The 18,102-nt window shown below is 41.3% G+C and overlaps 2 protein-coding genes and 1 non-coding gene across 4 annotated transcripts; 1 reads left to right on the plus strand and 2 right to left on the minus strand.

The window, feature by feature from the left end:
* Positions 1-1,652: 1,652 nt before the first annotated feature.
* On the minus strand, positions 1,653-7,080 carry LOC108138582 (60S ribosomal protein L17). Its single transcript, XM_017260869.2, has 3 exons — positions 7,070-7,080; positions 3,253-3,343; positions 1,653-2,176 (listed from the first exon to the last, which is right to left on the minus strand). Exons 2-3 carry the CDS (start codon positions 3,331-3,333, stop codon positions 1,697-1,699), a joined length of 561 nt encoding a protein of 186 aa, XP_017116358.1. The 5' UTR covers positions 3,334-3,343; positions 7,070-7,080; the 3' UTR covers positions 1,653-1,696.
* Positions 5,458-5,530, minus strand: Trnaf-gaa. Its single transcript has one exon. It is a non-coding gene; the product is annotated as a tRNA-Phe (tRNA).
* A 1,830-nt stretch (positions 7,081-8,910) lies between the features above and the next one.
* On the plus strand, positions 8,911-18,045 carry LOC108138557 (putative metabolite transport protein HI_1104). 2 transcript variants are annotated; one of them, XM_017260828.2, is made up of 3 exons: positions 8,911-9,080; positions 15,921-17,271; positions 17,334-18,045. In XM_017260828.2, exons 2-3 carry the CDS (start codon positions 15,936-15,938, stop codon positions 17,603-17,605), a joined length of 1,608 nt encoding a protein of 535 aa, XP_017116317.1. In that variant the 5' UTR covers positions 8,911-9,080; positions 15,921-15,935; the 3' UTR covers positions 17,606-18,045. The 2 variants fall into 2 exon arrangements, with proteins under 2 accessions (XP_017116317.1, XP_017116318.1); XM_017260829.2 differs by lacking the exon at positions 8,911-9,080 and adding an exon at positions 9,087-9,327.
* The last annotated feature ends 57 nt before the right edge of the window (positions 18,046-18,102 follow it).

Raw genomic sequence — 18,102 nt, forward strand, 5'->3', positions numbered from 1 at the left:
AGAAAGAAAAAAAAACAAAAAGCAACAACCACTACAGCAATGAACTGGGGACGGCGGCAGAGGTCGATGTCGACGCAGATGATTATAATACAATGGACGAGATAATGCGAGCGATCATGTAAATTAGATTTGTCTCAGTTCAGGCGACGTTAGGTGGTCGAATGCGAATACGACCTGGCAGGCCGAGTCCGAATCCGAATCCAAATCCGAATCCAAGCTCAAGACTCCCTCCAAAGATCCCATATATCGCTAAGATCGCAAAAGAAAAGCAGAAACAAAACCTGCCATTTATTGCATTATTCTGCTTAAGTGCTCTTCGTTGAGTCCCCGATGCTTGGATTTTATTTCCATTTGCTTGTTTTCCATTTTCATTTTTCGTATTTTGTTATTTGTTTTTTTTTTGTCTTGAGTCTTGAATGGAATTGATATCAAGCAGCTTGTGGGCGTGGCGTTTCAGGGAATGATTCAGTATGTCGCCAAGTAAAAAAAATTAAGAAAAAAAGAAAAATAAATAAAACAGGGAAGAGCGCGCTCACCAAAATAATACGAAACGCTGGCCATTGAGCCAGAAGCCCAGCAAATTGAAATAATTCAATTAATTTGCATTGTAAGTATAAGTACGGCTGAATTGTAATCAAAGAAAATGTGGGGAGGCTGGTAAACGAGTGCGCTACAATGAAATCAGTTTAAATGAATATGCCAAGTGGTCACTCGAAGGCAATTGATGCAAGTGAATGCGCGCAAAAGCCACTGAAAAATTCCAAAAGCGCGCTCTGCGGAAGGAAATAAACAGAAAACTGGACGTCGGTGTGCTCAACAAAACGTTTTTCAAATTCAAATGTCTTAGCGCGCGCAAGTCGCTTGCTTTCTGAAGATCGATGTTACGGCACGCTATCTAAGCTAAAACATGTATTGCCTATCGAAATGGGTTGATGTTTATGATAGAAGTTTATTGCAGTTATCCACCAAGTTGCCAGCCCTGTGAGTTCGTGGCTTGCGACTTTGATAAATTATTTCCAAGTTGATTTTTAGGGTGACCTTCGTTTTTCGTAATAGATAAATCAGAAAAAACTATGCCCCGAGTAAGTGTTGCAAAATATTTGGGCACAAATATTACCATGTTGTTTTTTAGGGTGGATCTTGTTTTTCGTATTGGATGTCGGTTAGAAATCATCCGAAATATTAACAAACCTTAGGAAAAAACCCAAATTAATCACGAGTATATGGGCTCGAGATCATCCGCAATTTGAATAATTATTATTGCATAAAAAATCTGAATTAACTAAGAGATCTAGCCAAACAATCAAATCAAAAAGATCAATAACCGACCTCGACAGTGTAACAGATACAATTCCCAGAGTTACAACGGCATCTAAAAAGATAATGAATCTTAAGAACGCCAAACCCTAATCCTAAACCCATTTCGAGTGCAAGTCACATGTACGAAAATATTAATTTTCTTTATTGCGCCCAAAGGCGCTCTCCTAGCCTAGCGAAAAAAAAAAACAGTTAAAAGCAAAACGCATAACATTTCCAGTTGGTCAAATCTGGGGTTTGGTGCTCTGTATTCTCCACATCCGCGACTTCCTTACGCACTTTTAACTCTCATTAAGTTATATTATTTAGGTTACACAAAAAAAAAAGAATGGAGCTTCAATTGTTGTCACCGGCTTGGGCGGCTGGCCCAGAACACATTTTATTCAGAACGCAACATCTTCTCCTTCTGGCGCTGCAGCTTCTTCTTGGAGAGCTTCTTCTTGGTGGGCTCGTCGTCGGTGGCCTTGGAGACGACCTCCTCCTTCTCGGTGAGGATGACCTCGACGTGGCACGGCGACGACATGTAGGGGTTGATGCGACCGTGGGCACGGTACGTGCGGCGACGCAGGCACTGGGCGCGGTTCACCTGGATGTGGTGGACGACCAGGCGGTCGGCATCCAGACCCTTGCAGTCGGCGTTGGCCTCAGCGTTGCGCAGCAGCTGCAGCAGGAACTCGGCGGACTTCTTGGGCCAGCGACCCTGTGTGGTCTTCCACTGCTTGGCCTGGGCGCAACGGCCGACTCCGCCGTTGAAGCGACGGAAGGGCACGCACTCCTTCTGGTCGATGACGGCCTTCAGGTAACGCTGGGCACGACGCAGGGGCATGCGCTTGATGGCCTGGGCGGTCTCATGTGTGTTCTGCAAAAGCAAACATTGATTTTATTAGTTGGTGATCTGTGATGTGCTACAAGTGCCTACAAGTTCAGGGGCACAAACATTATGCTGTACCAAAGTTCAGGTAGAGACGCGAGCATTGAAAGCCGACACGCCGCTGTTTTACAATGGCTGGAGTTTGCTTTGGGCACAGCTTTTAATCAGTGATCTTTCATGAGGGATAAACCACCTGGTTTTAAAGCTGTGCCCATTTAGGGAGGCTACATTATCATAGTTCATATATTGTTAGTTATTTCAGGCAGATAATCATAGATTTTGTTTGATTTAAGTAATATGTTTACTAGTTTTTGGTCTAGCAGGTTATCCTAAGCTGTGTTTATTATACATTTTAGAAGAATTCAGATAAACAAGGAAATCAAAGCTAGTATATTTCGGTGCAACCAACAATTATATCGCATTTGTCTCTAATGAAATGTTAAAAAAAAATATTTTTTAAATTATTCGTTCAATTTATAGGAACTGCATGATAAAAATAATCTTGTAGCATTAGCTTTATCATATATTAAAAGGCAATTTTGAAGATGTTCATAGTAAGATTGTTTAACTACTGCCAAATAATCACAATCAACTAGTTATCAGCTGTAGCTGCTAGTTTTACATTACTGGATGGTTAACTTATATGAATTTGATTTTCTTCCCCGATTGGGTAGACTATAAGGTACTGAAGATCTGTGCCAGGCTACAGGTAGAGACTCGCTCATGGAAAGCAGCAGGCCGCTGTTTTAGCAAGGCTGTGACTTCGCTTTGGGCATGCGGATCGTCAGTAGTTGTCCATGTTGGAGCAACCACCTATTAAATGGGCATGCCGGCATGGGAATGGAAAGGCTTTCCCAATTATTCTATACAGTTTTAAGGAGTTGTAGGCGAGATTTTAGAAGAGGGCATCGAGAGACTTTAGATGCACTCAGCTGATGAACTCGTCCACTTGGAGGTTTCCTCTGGCAACATTGCAAAAGCGAGATGCTGCACAATCGGCTGGCATTCACTGATTTAAGCTGCGGACGAAGTTAGTCCTATATTTTAGGGGATCGGTATCTCACCTTGAAGTGCACACGTAGATTGGGCCCGCGCGCCTTGCACGACTTGGCCACGTTGTCTGACTCGCGTGAGTAACGGCCCATTTTTCAATATCTGCAAGAAACATTAACAATTAGTGAAATCGTCTAACATTTGTATTAACAAACATACGAAATTTGCGGTCATGACAATAGAAGTAAGAGCATGTTCTCAAATGCGCAATTAAGAAGTATCTGAGAACTAGAATTATTGCAAATGTTGGTGGCTTATATTTTTATAAGCCAAACAAAATAAAAATTCTTCCTAAGAACGTGAAACAATATTTAGGTATATTTAGGTATTTAGTTGTTTGAACCTTAAAGAAATAATAATTACGTATTTTACATTGCCCTGCCACTATTATTTTGACCGCAATTGTTTGTTTTGTTAACACTATTTTTTGCCCAGAATTTTAGGCACTTGGGCCGGTAATTCTCGCAAATTCTATGGGACAAACTGTTTACGCTGCGGTCGTGTAAAAATTTCAACAGTAAAACTAATTTGCAGTCCAATTTTAGTTAAAACCGACGGATAAGGCGGCAATCAAAACACGTGCAATATGAGCGAGAAAAAAAAACCTAAGCGACTGCTTATGTGTGTGCGTGTGTGTTGGTGCGTGCCTGTAAACAACAACAATACTGGGTCACTTTTGACTTAAAATACTCGAAAATTTCTGAAATTTGTCTAGTTTTACATAGAAACATTTAAATTTAACAAGTTGAAGACTTTTTGGAAACACTTATAATCCTCTGACACACACACACACACATATACATGTACAACTAAACACACACATATAGGCAGACATTTGTTCACTACATTTCACAGGAAAAAAAAGTTATGTACCATTAAGGCGCATATAGTATTGTAAACCAAAGTGTATTGTTTACATGGTGTAACTTGCATTTTGGCCCAAAGGCCCACAGTAAAAAAATATGTAAGAAAAAAAAGGGGGTAGAACGTTTTTGGGCCGGCCAACTGGCGGCTTTGATTTACCACCTAAAATCGCTCTGCCAACACAAATTTACACGACCGCAAACGCCTCGAAGTGCCCTGGCCGCAATAAGAAGAGTTTAAAGTTAATTTAAGTGACAATTCACAGCAAAAAACACACGGAGCACATGCACTCACCGGAAACGTGGAAATTAAAAAGAAAGGAAACGGGCAGTTTCTAGAGATGCAATAACATCGATGACACAGATGGTGGCAAATATCGGTCGTATCGATGTTTGGCATCGCTTATCGATGTGTATCCATCTCTAACGATATATTAAATAAAATATCAACATGTAAGGTTAAAATGTCGGCTGAGGGCAAAGACATCATGAATCATTAATAAATAAGAGATCAATCCAAATTACAATCACCAATGATGGAAACTTTCAAAAGTAAAATCTCAATATATCTATACTGTCGCAGAAGATTGCTGAACCCATCGGTTTTAAAGTTTAAAGGCAACACAAGCTGTTAATAAACAAGAATGATCAAGACCTTATTTTAAGATGAACATAAAATTTCAAAATCCAACATTAACAGAATATTTTATTATATTAAATACTCGATTCTAAGACGATACTATCGTTATAAGACCGTTTGTTGTCGTGAGAAAAATCGATCAATACGGCAGCCACTATCGATTGTTTTAAGGCCGTAGCTATTTATTCGATACTTAAGATGTTCTGATTTTTCTGCATCTGTCGATCGGCGGTATTTTTAAAAATTAAATTCTTCTGGCAAAAAAAATACACAAATAAACGTCTATAGATGTTAATTATATCATACAAAAACACATTAGGTTTACGTTTAAGATTAAGGTCTTAATGGCAAAAAAAATTATTTTTAAGTATTGTTAATTGTTTGACAAGCTTACTACCAATATTTTTATAAAAATATCAATTTGTTATATTCAATGCAAGAGTTTTCGAAGAATTATTTGCATTATAAATGTTTTGTAACTTTGATCAGGTCAGCATAAAGCTTTTACTATTTTTTCAAATGTGGCAGTATTCGTGTTCCAATCCAATGAAAGCTTTTACAAGTATTTTTTTAATGGTATGACACATTGGCTAACTGATGGTGATTAAGTAAAAAGTAAACGAAATTAGTCAAAATATAAAGACAAAATGTGAGATTTAGTAACAGAAGATATCATAATAAAGTTTGAAACTAAAAAAAAGAATTGTTTTAATTGCCGAAACCCGGGATTGAACCGGGGACCTTTAGATCTTCAGTCTAACGCTCTCCCAACTGAGCTATTTCGGCACTTGGGAGCTCAGCTTCCTGGAACTTAGCTTGCTTCGAGCGATGAAAATTACAATTATTAATCCTGATTTAATAAACAGAAACTAAACAGAATCTGAGATAAGACGTTTTATTTGGATGACTTTAAGGTTCATTAGTAGCCATATTAGCTTTAATAAAAATAGATCTTCTCAGACCTGTGCATAAATTACTCAATTCAGTTATGAACAATGGTGCATTCACTTGGACCATAATTCCCATAGATTTAAAATCAAATAAATTTTGTTAAGTCATAAATATTTTTTTTATTTTATTGGCCTATATTAAACAGTGGGAAACAGTTCGTTTATTAAGAAGATTATTTTTCTGGATCTCTGTGGCTTTTTGTAATTAGTTAAATTAGTTAAGTCAAAAATTACTTTGCACTCCTTAATTCAGCCAGGAAAACTTCCATATGACGATCCGGTGTTTTGTGGTTTTCGGTATTGCGGAAAATAACTAGCACTTGGGGGCAATGATTTTTAATAAAGCGAACCGATAAAGTCGATCGGAGTGGAAGCCATAAAATTAGCTGGACACTAACCGCATCGGCATTGTCCCTTTTCTGTTAGTCATTTATTAGCGCGTTCGCTCTGGACATGACCGTAAAAATGCCTGTGTTGCTAATCGGCCAGAGATCAGAAAAAAGACTGCGAATCAAACCGGTACCCACCACTCACCCAAAAAATCCTCCGGCAATTCAGAGTTCTTTGCGCAGTCAGGCTGCGCGACAAAAATGCCTTTATTGTTTTGTAATTTGTGCGAATTTAATATACTCGGGAGTATATTTTTAGAGTCGCACACGGGACCTTTCAATTTATTCATGATTCACGCCTAATTGCAGGTGTCTCTCGATCGTTTGGATTTCCATCTCTTGAGGTCAAGTGTCGAGGAACGGAACTGAACTGAACTGCACTGTACTAAACTTGGCGACAGTTCGTCCAGCGTTGCACGTGCCGTAGTCCACATCGCCATCATAAAATCGCTCTCAAGGATCCGGTTCCACACTCAAAAGGCACTTAACCGGAGCTGCCAACCGGCGAGGGCTGCCTTGAAGTCAGTGCTTCGTGGGCGTTCAAGCAAGACCAACTAATAAAAGACCAAAGACCAGCGCTCCCAGAACAAAATGTAAACGAACCAAGCCAAACCAAACTATAACCAAAGCGAACCGAAACCGAATCCGAAACTGAAAAGCAAACAAAGCCCCAACCACCCACTACTCAGCTACTCAGCTACTCGAACTTGACACTCCCAGAGCCGCCCAACCACCACCCACTATAACATTTAACCAAACCTGACGTCACAATAGTAGAAGTTGACCAAGCAAAAATTAGCATCGAAAAAATTACCCGAAAGGCCCAGCACCAAACACCAAACACCTGCAGGCCAAAAAGCACAAGCAAGTGGAGAGGTGTATACAAAAGTATAAAAACCACCATGGAAACTGGTTCCGCGGGGAAGCTGAGATCTGAGATCTGCGCAGATGAGAATATTTGGAACAGGGGACAGGGCATTGGAGACCGGAGATCGGAGATCCGTGAGTCAGCGGCCACCGCCGCCTATCGTATGCACCGATTTACGACACGCACATGAGTTTCCTTGGTAATGATAGGAACCGGTGAATAAAAACAACAAAAATCCCCCCAAATTGCAGCCTCGAACGTCAGACTTCGCTGGCAACTGGATTTTGCAGCGCATTTTAATGTATTCCTCGAATCCAAGAATCCATCTCAGAGCTTAACCCACTGGGAAATGTTAATGTTATACTTTTGAGATCTGAAAAATTTGAGATTAAACTTTTCAAATAACTTTTAATAAAATATAAGCGTTCGTTAGGGATTTATATAATAACATAATTTTCTTTAAGACTCAAATTTAATTTGCATAGAATAGTATATCCTTTATGATGTTAAGCGATCATTTTTACAACATTGTGTGTCAATAACTAATATAATTTTTAAAATATACCTTTATTTATAGAACCTATTTTGTATTACATTATCTTATAAAGAAAATGTGTTATTTTTATGCGTAAATCAAAAATATATCTTAAAAGTGATAGAGGCGATCGGCAGCTACATGAGTGGGTTAAATAATGTTGTCTTGGGGGTCAGTCCAGGGATCGTCAGCATAACATGGCACAGACAAGCACCACTCATCATCGGTATTCTCGGTTCCTTCGGATCTTTCGGATCTTTCGGATCTCTCTGGAGAAAGGAACGTTCCAAAACAGTGGAGATCAAGAGGGTTTGATGTTGGCAAAGTGGGGAATCCACCGAACTCTCGATAATGCGTGGATTTTCCATTGCCGCTAACTGGTTTTCTCTGCGGTGATTCGTTTGTTTTCGCTGGTTTTTCGAGAGAGAACAGCGTAAACAAATCTCAGAGGCGGGATCAAGGGCAGCATGATCATGATCGTCAGGCATGCAGTCTAAGATGATTAACCAAATGACCATGGCAGAGGTCAGGTTCTGTTCAAAAACTTATTTTTGCAAACTAACAAACAAAGCTAAAAATTTCATTGTTTTGATTTATTAACTGAAGAATTTCTTGATTTATTTCATCATTTGTGGGAAAAATACTATGTAGTTCAACTATTTACGATTGTACATTTCAAAATTTAACCACAAATTGGAAAAATATTATGATTGATTTTGGGATTTATGTTCAGAGGCAAATTGTCAGTCAGTTACACCAAAATTAAACTATTTTAAATAAGTACTTAAGCCAAAAAACAAAAAGATGGGCCTAGATTTTATTTTATAGGTAAAATTGCATCCAAACTTAAATAGTTTTTTTTTTATTCTCTGAGAGTTTGAAAATTTAAGTACAGCTTGAATTAGTTACATTGTGGTAACACCAAGCAGTGAACTTTCTGAACCTTTTAGCACCCGAACGCGACAAGCCCATTGATTAAGTTACTGTGCTCCAATTGAATGACAATCAGAGAGCACCTGCGGCAGTTCAAACGAGAAAAAAGGAGGCACGGCCGATGAAAATTGGGGATTCCGATTAATCAGTCCTTTGTTTGCACTGCAAATACTATTTTTGGGACGGGGATTTGGGATGGAATGGAATGGAAGGGTTATGTTATGTTGTTCCCGCTTGCGGTTCTTGACTAAGCAGTCGACTCGCCTTTGCCTTCGCCAACAAAGAGCACTCGGAGCGCTCTTTCTGCTTTTGCTCTCCGCATGCCTGACTGCTTGACTGCCAGACTGCTTTGCTTTTGAACCTCTCTCGACTTCGGATCGGGCTGAAGCAGAAACTTTGCATTGTTTAGCCGGCGAGGGCAGCGCCGTCGACGTCGCCGTTTGGGCGGTTTGGCTTTCCTTTTTAAAAACGACGATGGACTGAGCCGTGTTTTAGTTCTGTTTGCCAAACGCAGTCAACTGGACGTGCCCCAAAATAAACAGCATAGTCGGAGTCGCAGTCGCAGTCGCACTCGAAGTCAAGTCCAAGTCCAGAGCCAAGTCCTACGGTTCGGACTGTAACTGAACAGTGTACTTTCTTGCCATCGAATTGTTTGTTCTGTGTAAGTGTCGTCTGTTGACTGTCGCATGTCGTGTCGCGCTATCTTCGCTGATGCTGCAAAGATATTGAAATAAATATTAAACGCCTTGACAGTACTCAATTGCTCGCCGACGCGTGCTTGTGTGCAATTAATTAATTTAAATCCATCGAGGGGTACAGTTTTTTTCTGTGTCAGTGCCAAAGCCATCGATCGATCGTCGAACGAAGAAAAGAATTGCAATTGCAGCAGCTCGACAGAGTGGGAAAGTGTAAGTTAGCCGGGGAGTGAATCAGTTTAACTAGGGGAAGACCAAGTAACCGCAGACTTATTAATCAAAAGGTGTGACAGAAATAATTCCACGAAAAAGATTAGCAATTGATCCGAAAGTCAGTGAGAAATAGCATCTATGTAATTTTAAAAGTAAATTGCGATGTAAAGTCTTTAAGAAAAATCAAAAGTCTTAAAGGAAAAACGATAAAAATTACCCAAAAGAATAAGGAAATGAAGAAAAGGTTTTTTTAATGATCTTACAAACACAAATTCAACTAAGGAAATATATTTTTGTAATTCTCCAGTAGAATGTTTATGACTTAGCCCTTCCAAATACGATTTCTTACACGAAACAACAGATCTTAACGATCATTGCCTAACTAGTCATATATTTAAGGCCTAACAACTATAAAGCCAAATCATTAAAAATCGCAGGCAATAAAAGGTACTAATCCTATTGAGATTGCATTCTAATTGATGATTTGCCAAATATGTATATAACGATTGCCAACGACCAAGTGCTAAAAGTAAACAATTGTGATTAGGCTTCTATGCAAAACAAAAAGAAAATAAACAAGGCTTGCTTGTCATTAATAAATGGCAATAAGCATCCATACTCGTTTTAAATGATTTTTTGAGGGGAACGGGATGTGGGGAAATAGCCAAAGGCACTTGGGCTACAACGAAAACCATTAAAAGTGTGTGTTTGAGCTACATAATATTGACGCAACTCAGTTGCTGTCAACAATTTACGAACGACACTCCCACACCCAAAAGCTAATGAGGCCTGAAGTTTGGACTATCTTATCAGCGAAGAGCAGGAAGGAGAACCCCCGAACTGAAACAATAACTGGATTGTACAGAATCCCAGACGAGACAGTCTAATGAATCTTCGAGTCGATCGGGCGATCGGTCGATCGATCGATTGAGTGAGTAAGTTAGGTAGCAAGCGGGCAATTTGTTCAAACGTGTTATATGAATTTGGCGTTATCGCAAAAATTGAAAGCTCGATTTAAATAGGAATTTATTAAAAACAAACTCCTGTGGTAATCGATTATTTTAACTTTGATTTAGACAACGACACGATTCGTGTTTGTTCCCACATCAAACAAAATTTCTGGTGGGCGTCTTTCGAAAAGCCCCTTTTCCCCCTGCATTTGATTGGGAGGTCATATTGTTGTGGGCAGTCACGAAGATCCGAGATTCCAGATCCGAACGGAATGCAAAAATCAAGCAATATATTATGGAAGAGTTAAAATTGCAAATGAACACTGGCAATTGCATAAGTGTGTCTGATTTTGATTAACATTCTCCTTTTCTATAATTTATATGAACTTTTTTCGATTTTAATAATGCCCGTAGAAGGTCAAGTTGCGATCTCTCGATTGGGAAATCAATAAGCCCGTCTTCAATTACGGATACAGTTGACAACATTCCAACCTCTCCCTATGAGATCACATAATTTTCTTAAGTACTTTTTTATAATAGTTCAATCCATATTGGCCGAGGAATGTAAGATCTGTAGCAAAACAATTAGAAAGGTTGCTCAGGTGTCGCAGATAATTAATTTTAATTGATTACTCTCGCTGGCATCCAGTTCGAGAATTGCTTAATTGTTTGACCAGACCACTCTAATTATGCCGTAAATTTAAGCCAAATTACGGCCATCTGGCGTTCTGGGAGATATGTAGCAGCTGATAGATATTAATGAGTAATTTATTACCCAATCTATGTCTACTAGGGCTACTGTGATTAAATATAATAAGCAACCCACTCATTAGTGAGTGGTGCTGACTAACTCAACCGAGTAAGCAGATCTTCAAATCCATAGGAAGTTGATTAATTCTTTTCATGGGTATATATGTAGTCGAATCTGTATGGCTGATCTCTCCATTTAGCTCGTCGTCCCCTTGATTTGCATTTGTCGAACAAGCAAAGACGACGTAATTACCCGTAATTCGGGTTATACAGTCCGGCAGTAGTCATTTTTTTTTTAGAATCCCCTCGAGATTGAGCAAACAGAAAGCCCGAGACGAGATACATTTTGCCCCAGATGATGATGACTATCAACTTTGCCTTTGTTGCACTCGGATTCGCTTCCATTTAGCTATGGTCACTGGTTTGACCAGCCGGGCGATACTATTCGTATTAATTTATGCTAATAGCGGAACAGTTTCATCTGTCTCACCCTCCGGGGGAGCCCCCCACTAAATTGACCGGCTTCAACTTAGATCTCGGTTCACGTGGGCACGATTTGCGGATCCATAAGTCTTGATGCATTTGCATTTGGGATCGGGATCGGGAGTTGGTGACAACCCCGCCCACCTGCTTCCCAGTTGCCAGGTGCGATCGCTCTGTCATTTTGTAACTCATTAAGATCAAGTTTCGAACACCTGCTCCCAGCCAATCGACGCTGATTCATTGGCAGTTAATCTTCGACATGCCATATCCTTAAGAATTATTTGGGGGGAGTGTTTTTAATTTATGCCTGAATTAGTTCTTAAAACGATATGTTGTATTTGTTAATTTCATGTTTTACTGTTTTATCTTTTTGGCTAGTCCTCCTCTAATATTTGGGTTTCAACGTTTGATTTTTTCATCCTTGTATTTTAGTCATTAGTTGTTACTTCTTAATAATATGTACATACATATGTAAAATAGACTATCCAAAAAAAATGTAACTATAAAATAAAATAACAAAACCAAATCGAACCGAACTAAGAAATATTGATAACAACATTTTCTGCTGATATAGAGTAGTTCAGTTTTCTAATAAAAATTTATAGAATTACATGTCAATCGCTTAGAGTATATGAGTGAGGTATAAATCTTTTAGTAAATAAAATCGGAACGAAGGCGTGTAGAATTATTTTAGAATTATTTTTTAAGATTTATGACCCGGTTGACCTCAGGCGTTATTGCACATATGTTATTCTTTGAAGCAGTTTTAATTTTAATTTATCTAATTTATCTGATTCTTTGAGCCCATTTGTGACTACTTGCTTTACTTTCTTCCTCTATTTTAAATGGGTTTGCTCTAGCTTTTATTGATCGACTTATGCAGTTTTAATGGCAATGTTTACTTACTTATGCAAGACAGACATCCGGCATTTCTTCAGGTGGCGTCGTTGGCACTTAACACATGGGCCATAATGGGTATGCAAACCATGTGATTCGCCCGACACTTAGCGGCTGCTAACTGACCACACTCAACGGCACTCAAAAAACGGCAATTCAGCGGCTTGATGGCTTCATTGCGACGGCGAGTGCCATGAATAAATCAAAACCAAAAGCCCAGACAGAATCCAACGGGGGCGTAGCCCCTCAAACGAGCTGCAGAATGTAATTGTTCACACAGACAGGTGTCAAGGTCGAACCGAACCGAACCGAATCGTTGGCTACGTCACGCCATCTTAACTGGCCCTAAAGATCTCCCATTCAATTTAACTAAATGCCTGATAATTGTGGGCGAGAATAAAAAAGAGACACCTGCCCATAGAGGCCTAGCCAATAAATTAAGAACATTAATTTGCAAATTAATTCAAATACCAGAAAATCAGCATCTGGCTGCAATTCATAATTGGTGGCCAAGTTAACCTTGACTGCGGTTGCAAGTCGGGCTGATAAACCGCATTTTGAGCCAACTTAATACAATTGTACGAGTATAATGTGTATAATGTGTAATGGGCATGCTTGAGTGCCGGCCATTTGTCTATCAGTCTATTCAAAGTGCTTTGCATAGACATCTAAAGAGGCTTAGGCTTATTAGGCGCGAGCTAATCGAATCGGGGTAAAACTGGGCTAAAACTTTATAGGGGGTACAAGATAGTTCCCAGAAGTACTTAGCTTTAATTGTAATTCACATTCAGATTAAATGAGATCTTAATAGCAGTTTAAGGCACCCAGACGAGAGCTGGGTAAGTGTGGAGTCGCGCCCACATCCGAAAATCTGTGAGCATATCGGAATCGGATATTCGCACATTAGTCATGCACATGTCCAGTTCTCAAGTCGACTCGAGGCAGCCAAGCCTGACCGTTCTTGGTCTAATCTTGTCACGAACATTAGCCAAGTCGATGCTGTAATATGGGGGTTCTGACATTCTAACAGCGTACCTGTAATTTCGCATTGCGTGATACGATGGGGGGGAAGGGGTGGTGGATGGGAGGTCAAAATGGAAGCTCATGGGGGTTACCCTCAGCGTAGTTGGGTTCCAAAAGCAGAGCACTTTATTAAATTTGATCAAATAATTAAATGCAAATTTCAAGTTTTATGCTACGAATACAGTTCCATTTTTCATTCCATTTGTGTTCGAAAGACATACATTTTTCCTAGTAGCAGGTTCTAAAGTTAAACGCTTCAATGGTCATGTATTCGAGTAGTATAGTTGTTAATTCACGAACTGCAAATGCGATGGCCTTGCCAAAGAAAGCGAAAGAGGCGAGTTTCCCCAAGGGGAGGGGTTTTCCAGGCCAGTCACGTTTGGTCGGCGGTCCGGTTTTTGGCGCCTTGGCATTGGTCTAGAAACATAGAGAACGAGATTTACGGCACGCACTGACGGATGTGGATGTAATGCATGGCCAAGGCTCTTCAATCGCAACAGCTGCGACATAAACGGTTGAGATAGAAACGTGTGGTATCCACCAGAGTCGTCTAACAAAAGACCAATGTCAAGGTCGTGTCTTGGTATTTCACTACCACAAAAACCACAAAACAATCACAAATAATACCCCGCTTCCTGCATCGAATCTTCATAAAACGACAGACTAGACTAGACTCACGTGTCAGCTATAATACCCAAAACGGTGATGCTAGTATTTATGGCTCGATAAATGTCAACGCGCATCGTGAAGCGATCAAGGCTAGCAGATTTACAATGGACTTAGCCGTCGTCAATGGTTTAATAGCTATTATTATTAAAATTGCACCGAACATTAGGCAGTTCGAAACCAGAATGTGTTAAAGTTCGAAGGCGGAGAGTGCGGATTGGGAAATAGAGGCACAAATGTTTTAGAGTTCGATTCACGAGCATGAATCCGGTGCCCAAACAATGAGCACAAAGCAAGACAAGCCAATGCTTAAATGGTAAATATAGAGAACAACTTTGCAATAGCCCAAGCGGTCAATACACCAAGCATCCGCATTCTTGAGACCTTTTGTTTGACCGCATATCCGTCGGATAGCTAAATGTGTCTGGCCACCGAGTTCTGAGCGATTCTTTAGCCTGACCTTGGCGATTTTGACAGCGCAGCCATTGTAAACCCATAGCAAAAAAAAAAAAAAAAAAAAAACAAATTAACTTGATTGATTAAAGGAATTTCGGTACGCATGTTGGCGGGGCGGGCGTGTTTGGCTGTCAAAAGTCAAGTCGATGCTCAAAAGCCGAGCTATAGTTTTGTGCGATCGGCAAGCAACCAGCTACGATTATTATGAAGCTTGGTTAATGGCGGTTTGCCAAAAATTAATTTGCCGGCTGCGAGAATGGAGGGAATAACGAAAAATAAGACAAATTGATTTAGGCACTTTGCTTGGTACATTAGGTGAATGTTTTGGATTATTCCAACTGAGGGATTTGAGAACCCACTTCCGATTTACTTGAATGATTCAAACAGCTTATAATATTAAATTTAAGGTCACTGCTACAAGGTGGACACAAGATGCTTCCCAAATTTAAGATTAAGTAGTCTTTCGTTTAATAAATGCATTACTCTGTTAACTAATTTATCAACAAACAGGTACTTTATTCGACCAGAAAATGCTTTCGATCTTAACTTACAATATTAAACTTAAGGTCACCGCTACTAAGTGGACACAAAATGCTTCCCAAATGTAAGATTTAGTAGTCCTTCGTTTAATAAAAGCATTACTCTGCTGACTCTGTTGATTTATCAATAAACAAGTACTATATTCAGCCATAAAATGCTTTCTTAACTTACAATACTAAATTTAAGGTAACCGCTACTAAGTGGACACAAAATGCTTCCCAAATGTAAGATTTAGTAGTCTTTCGTTTAATAAAAGCATTACTCTGTTAACTGATTTATCAATAAACAGGTACTTTATTCGGCCATAAAATGCTTTCGATCTTAACTTAATTGTCAGCACCTGCGGAGCTCCGATTGGATATCATTATGTCGGCTAAGTATCCGGATAGTGGTCGTTAGACACCGCCTTTCGCATCACGTACGCGTAGTTGCCTTCACTTTCGTTACGCTGCGAGGGAGAATTATGGACATTGTGCCAAAGTTCCTTTCGAAATTCCAGTCACGACAGATCAGACAAGATTGCATTATGTGCAGCTGACCCGTGAGCTGACACTCTAAGGCTGGTAGACCCATTAATTGAGTGCCCGCAGATTATTTGTCATTATGTCGAGGCACTTGATTATAATTTTTCACTGCTGCTTGTTGTTGCCTCTTTATTGCCCCGCTCTCAGTGCAAATGAATGCAATGTCGGTACCCAATCGAAATGGGGGATAGATAGCTGCCCAGTTTAAATTACCAATTTGGTGGTTTGTGTATCTTCTTGTCAATTTTCGATTGCCAGATGCGGAGACTAATCAGCACACACTATCTTCTTGTCTCTCCCGCAGTCAACGGCCATCAAGATGATACCGATTCTCGACAAACTGAGCGGGTTCTACAACTCCTACGTGCTGGCCCTCCTCACCATCGGCTACATCCTGGGCGAGCTGGGTCACTATCTCATTGGCGTGACCTCCAAGCAGACGGCCATTGAGTTGGACTACGGTGATCATGCCTGCCAGCAGAACACATCGATGTTCAATCGTCACGAGCTGCCCACGCAGTGCTCGGCGGTTGGAAACGAGTCCAGCTGCTATGCCCTCGACTTCAATGGCACTGGCTACTGTGAGTGGAACTACAATGGCCTGGGCATCGACTACCAGATCCTAGCCGGTCCCACCTTCATACTGATCTTCACCATTGCGGGCGTCTTCATGGGCTTCGCGGCCGACAAGTACAATCGCGTCAAGATGCTGACCGTGTGCACGGTGATCTTCGGCATTGCCATGATCCTGCAGGGCACTGTCAAGGAGTACTGGCAATTGGTGCTGCTTCGCATGGTGATGGCAGCTGGCGAGTCCGGATGCAATCCCCTGGCCACGGGCATCATGTCCGACATCTTTCCGGAGGATAAGCGCGCGCTGGTCATGGCCATCTTCAATTGGGGCATTTACGGAGGCTATGGCATCGCCTTCCCCGTCGGTCGGTACATCACCAAACTGAACTTCTGGAATCTGGGATGGCGCGTTTGCTACTTGGGCGCGGGTGTGCTCACGGTGATTATAGCCGCCTTGACGGGAACCACCCTGCGGGAACCGGAGCGCAAGGCCATTGGCGACGGCGACCGACAGACGGCGAGCGGAAAGCCGGTGAGCCTGTGGCAGGTGATCAAGAGTCCGGCAATGATCATGCTGATGATTGCCGCCTCCATTCGTCACTGCGGTGGCATGACCTTTGCGTACAACGCCGATCTCTACTACAACTCGTACTTCCCCGATGTCGACCTGGGCTGGTGGCTGTTTGGGGTCACCATTGGCATTGGCAGCGTGGGCGTGGTCGTCGGCGGCATTGTATCGGACAAAATTGTGGCCAAGATGGGCATTCGATCGCGTGCCTTTGTATTGGCCATCAGTCAGCTGATTGCCACACTGCCGGCCTTCGGATCGGTCTACTTCGATCCGCTGTGGGCCATGATCACGCTGGGAATGAGCTACTTCTTTGCCGAGATGTGGTTCGGCATTGTGTTCGCCATTGTGGTGGAGATCGTCCCGCTGCGTGTCCGCTCCTCAACTATTGGCGTCTTCCTGTTCGTGATGAACAACATTGGGGGCAACCTGCCCATTCTGGTGGATCCAGTGGCCAAGGTTTTGGGCTACCGCGGATCGATTATGATCTTTTATGCTGGCTTCTACGGCATCAGTAAGTAGTCTACATGGCCACTTCTATGTGTTAACTCAACTCATGGCTGTCTTTAATTTCAGGTTCCATTCTCTTCTTCATCACCTGCTTCCTGCTGGAAGGCAAGCCCGATGAGGCGGAGGAGCTAGAGTCGCCAAAGACCCATCCGAATGCCGTGCTCAATGCGCGTCACATGCACGGACACGACAACTCCGTGTTCTCCGTGGACGAGACCCTGCCCTCCAATGGCCGTCCCGCCCAGCTGCCCCAGCACCTGCAGATGTCCAGCAACGGATACGACAAGGCACAGCCTTCTCCGGTGCGACAGAACGGCGCCGAGAGCAGTAGACTATAGTTTAGTTTAAAGTCCGAAATGTGTGTTTTTTTTTTATTAATTACTATTACGGAATTTTTAATTCGTTTGGGGCGTTATGACACTGGCCTGAAATTCGGCTAAATGACTGGATTTATTGAGTGCTAATAATTGAAATAGTACATTATTCAGTCAAGCTGTGCTTTAACCCAAAAAGCAGTTTTATTTTGACAGTTGTTTGGGTTCTGCTTCACCAACCTCGAGCATTCCAAAAGATTTACTAGCTGCATTTTGGGCAAGTGTCATAACACCTTTGAACTTAGTCCTAAGTTGGGAAAGTGTGGGAGGACGAAATGGAGCACTATCCTTGCCCTGGTTCCCTCACACACTGTCTTTTTAGCGCGATAATTGTGTACTTAAATCTGCAGGCGATGACAAGTGTACAACTTTAATAAAGTGCTGTTTTGTTAATATCAAATTTACATAACACTCGCGGTACAATATATTTACCCATTGTAGAGGACCTACAAGGTCGGCTA

The sequence above is a fragment of the Drosophila elegans genome, unplaced genomic scaffold, assembly GCF_018152505.1.
Source record: "Drosophila elegans isolate 14027-0461.03 unplaced genomic scaffold, ASM1815250v1 contig_149, whole genome shotgun sequence".
NCBI classification, from domain to species: domain Eukaryota; kingdom Metazoa; phylum Arthropoda; class Insecta; order Diptera; family Drosophilidae; genus Drosophila; species Drosophila elegans.

Excerpts from the sequence above, each read along its gene's own strand:
- LOC108138582 (XM_017260869.2), bottom strand. The coding sequence starts at position 3,333 with ATGGGCCGTTACTCACGCGAGTCAGACAACGTGGCCAAGTCGTGCAAG. Across the intron at positions 2,177-3,252 it reads ATCTACGTGTGCACTTCAAG|AACACACATGAGACCGCCCA; the intron begins GTGAGATACCGA and ends TTGCTTTTGCAG.
- LOC108138557 (XM_017260828.2), top strand. The coding sequence starts at position 15,936 with ATGATACCGATTCTCGACAAACTGAGCGGGTTCTACAACTCCTACGTG. Across the intron at positions 17,272-17,333 it reads TGCTGGCTTCTACGGCATCA|GTTCCATTCTCTTCTTCATC; the intron begins GTAAGTAGTCTA and ends CTTTAATTTCAG.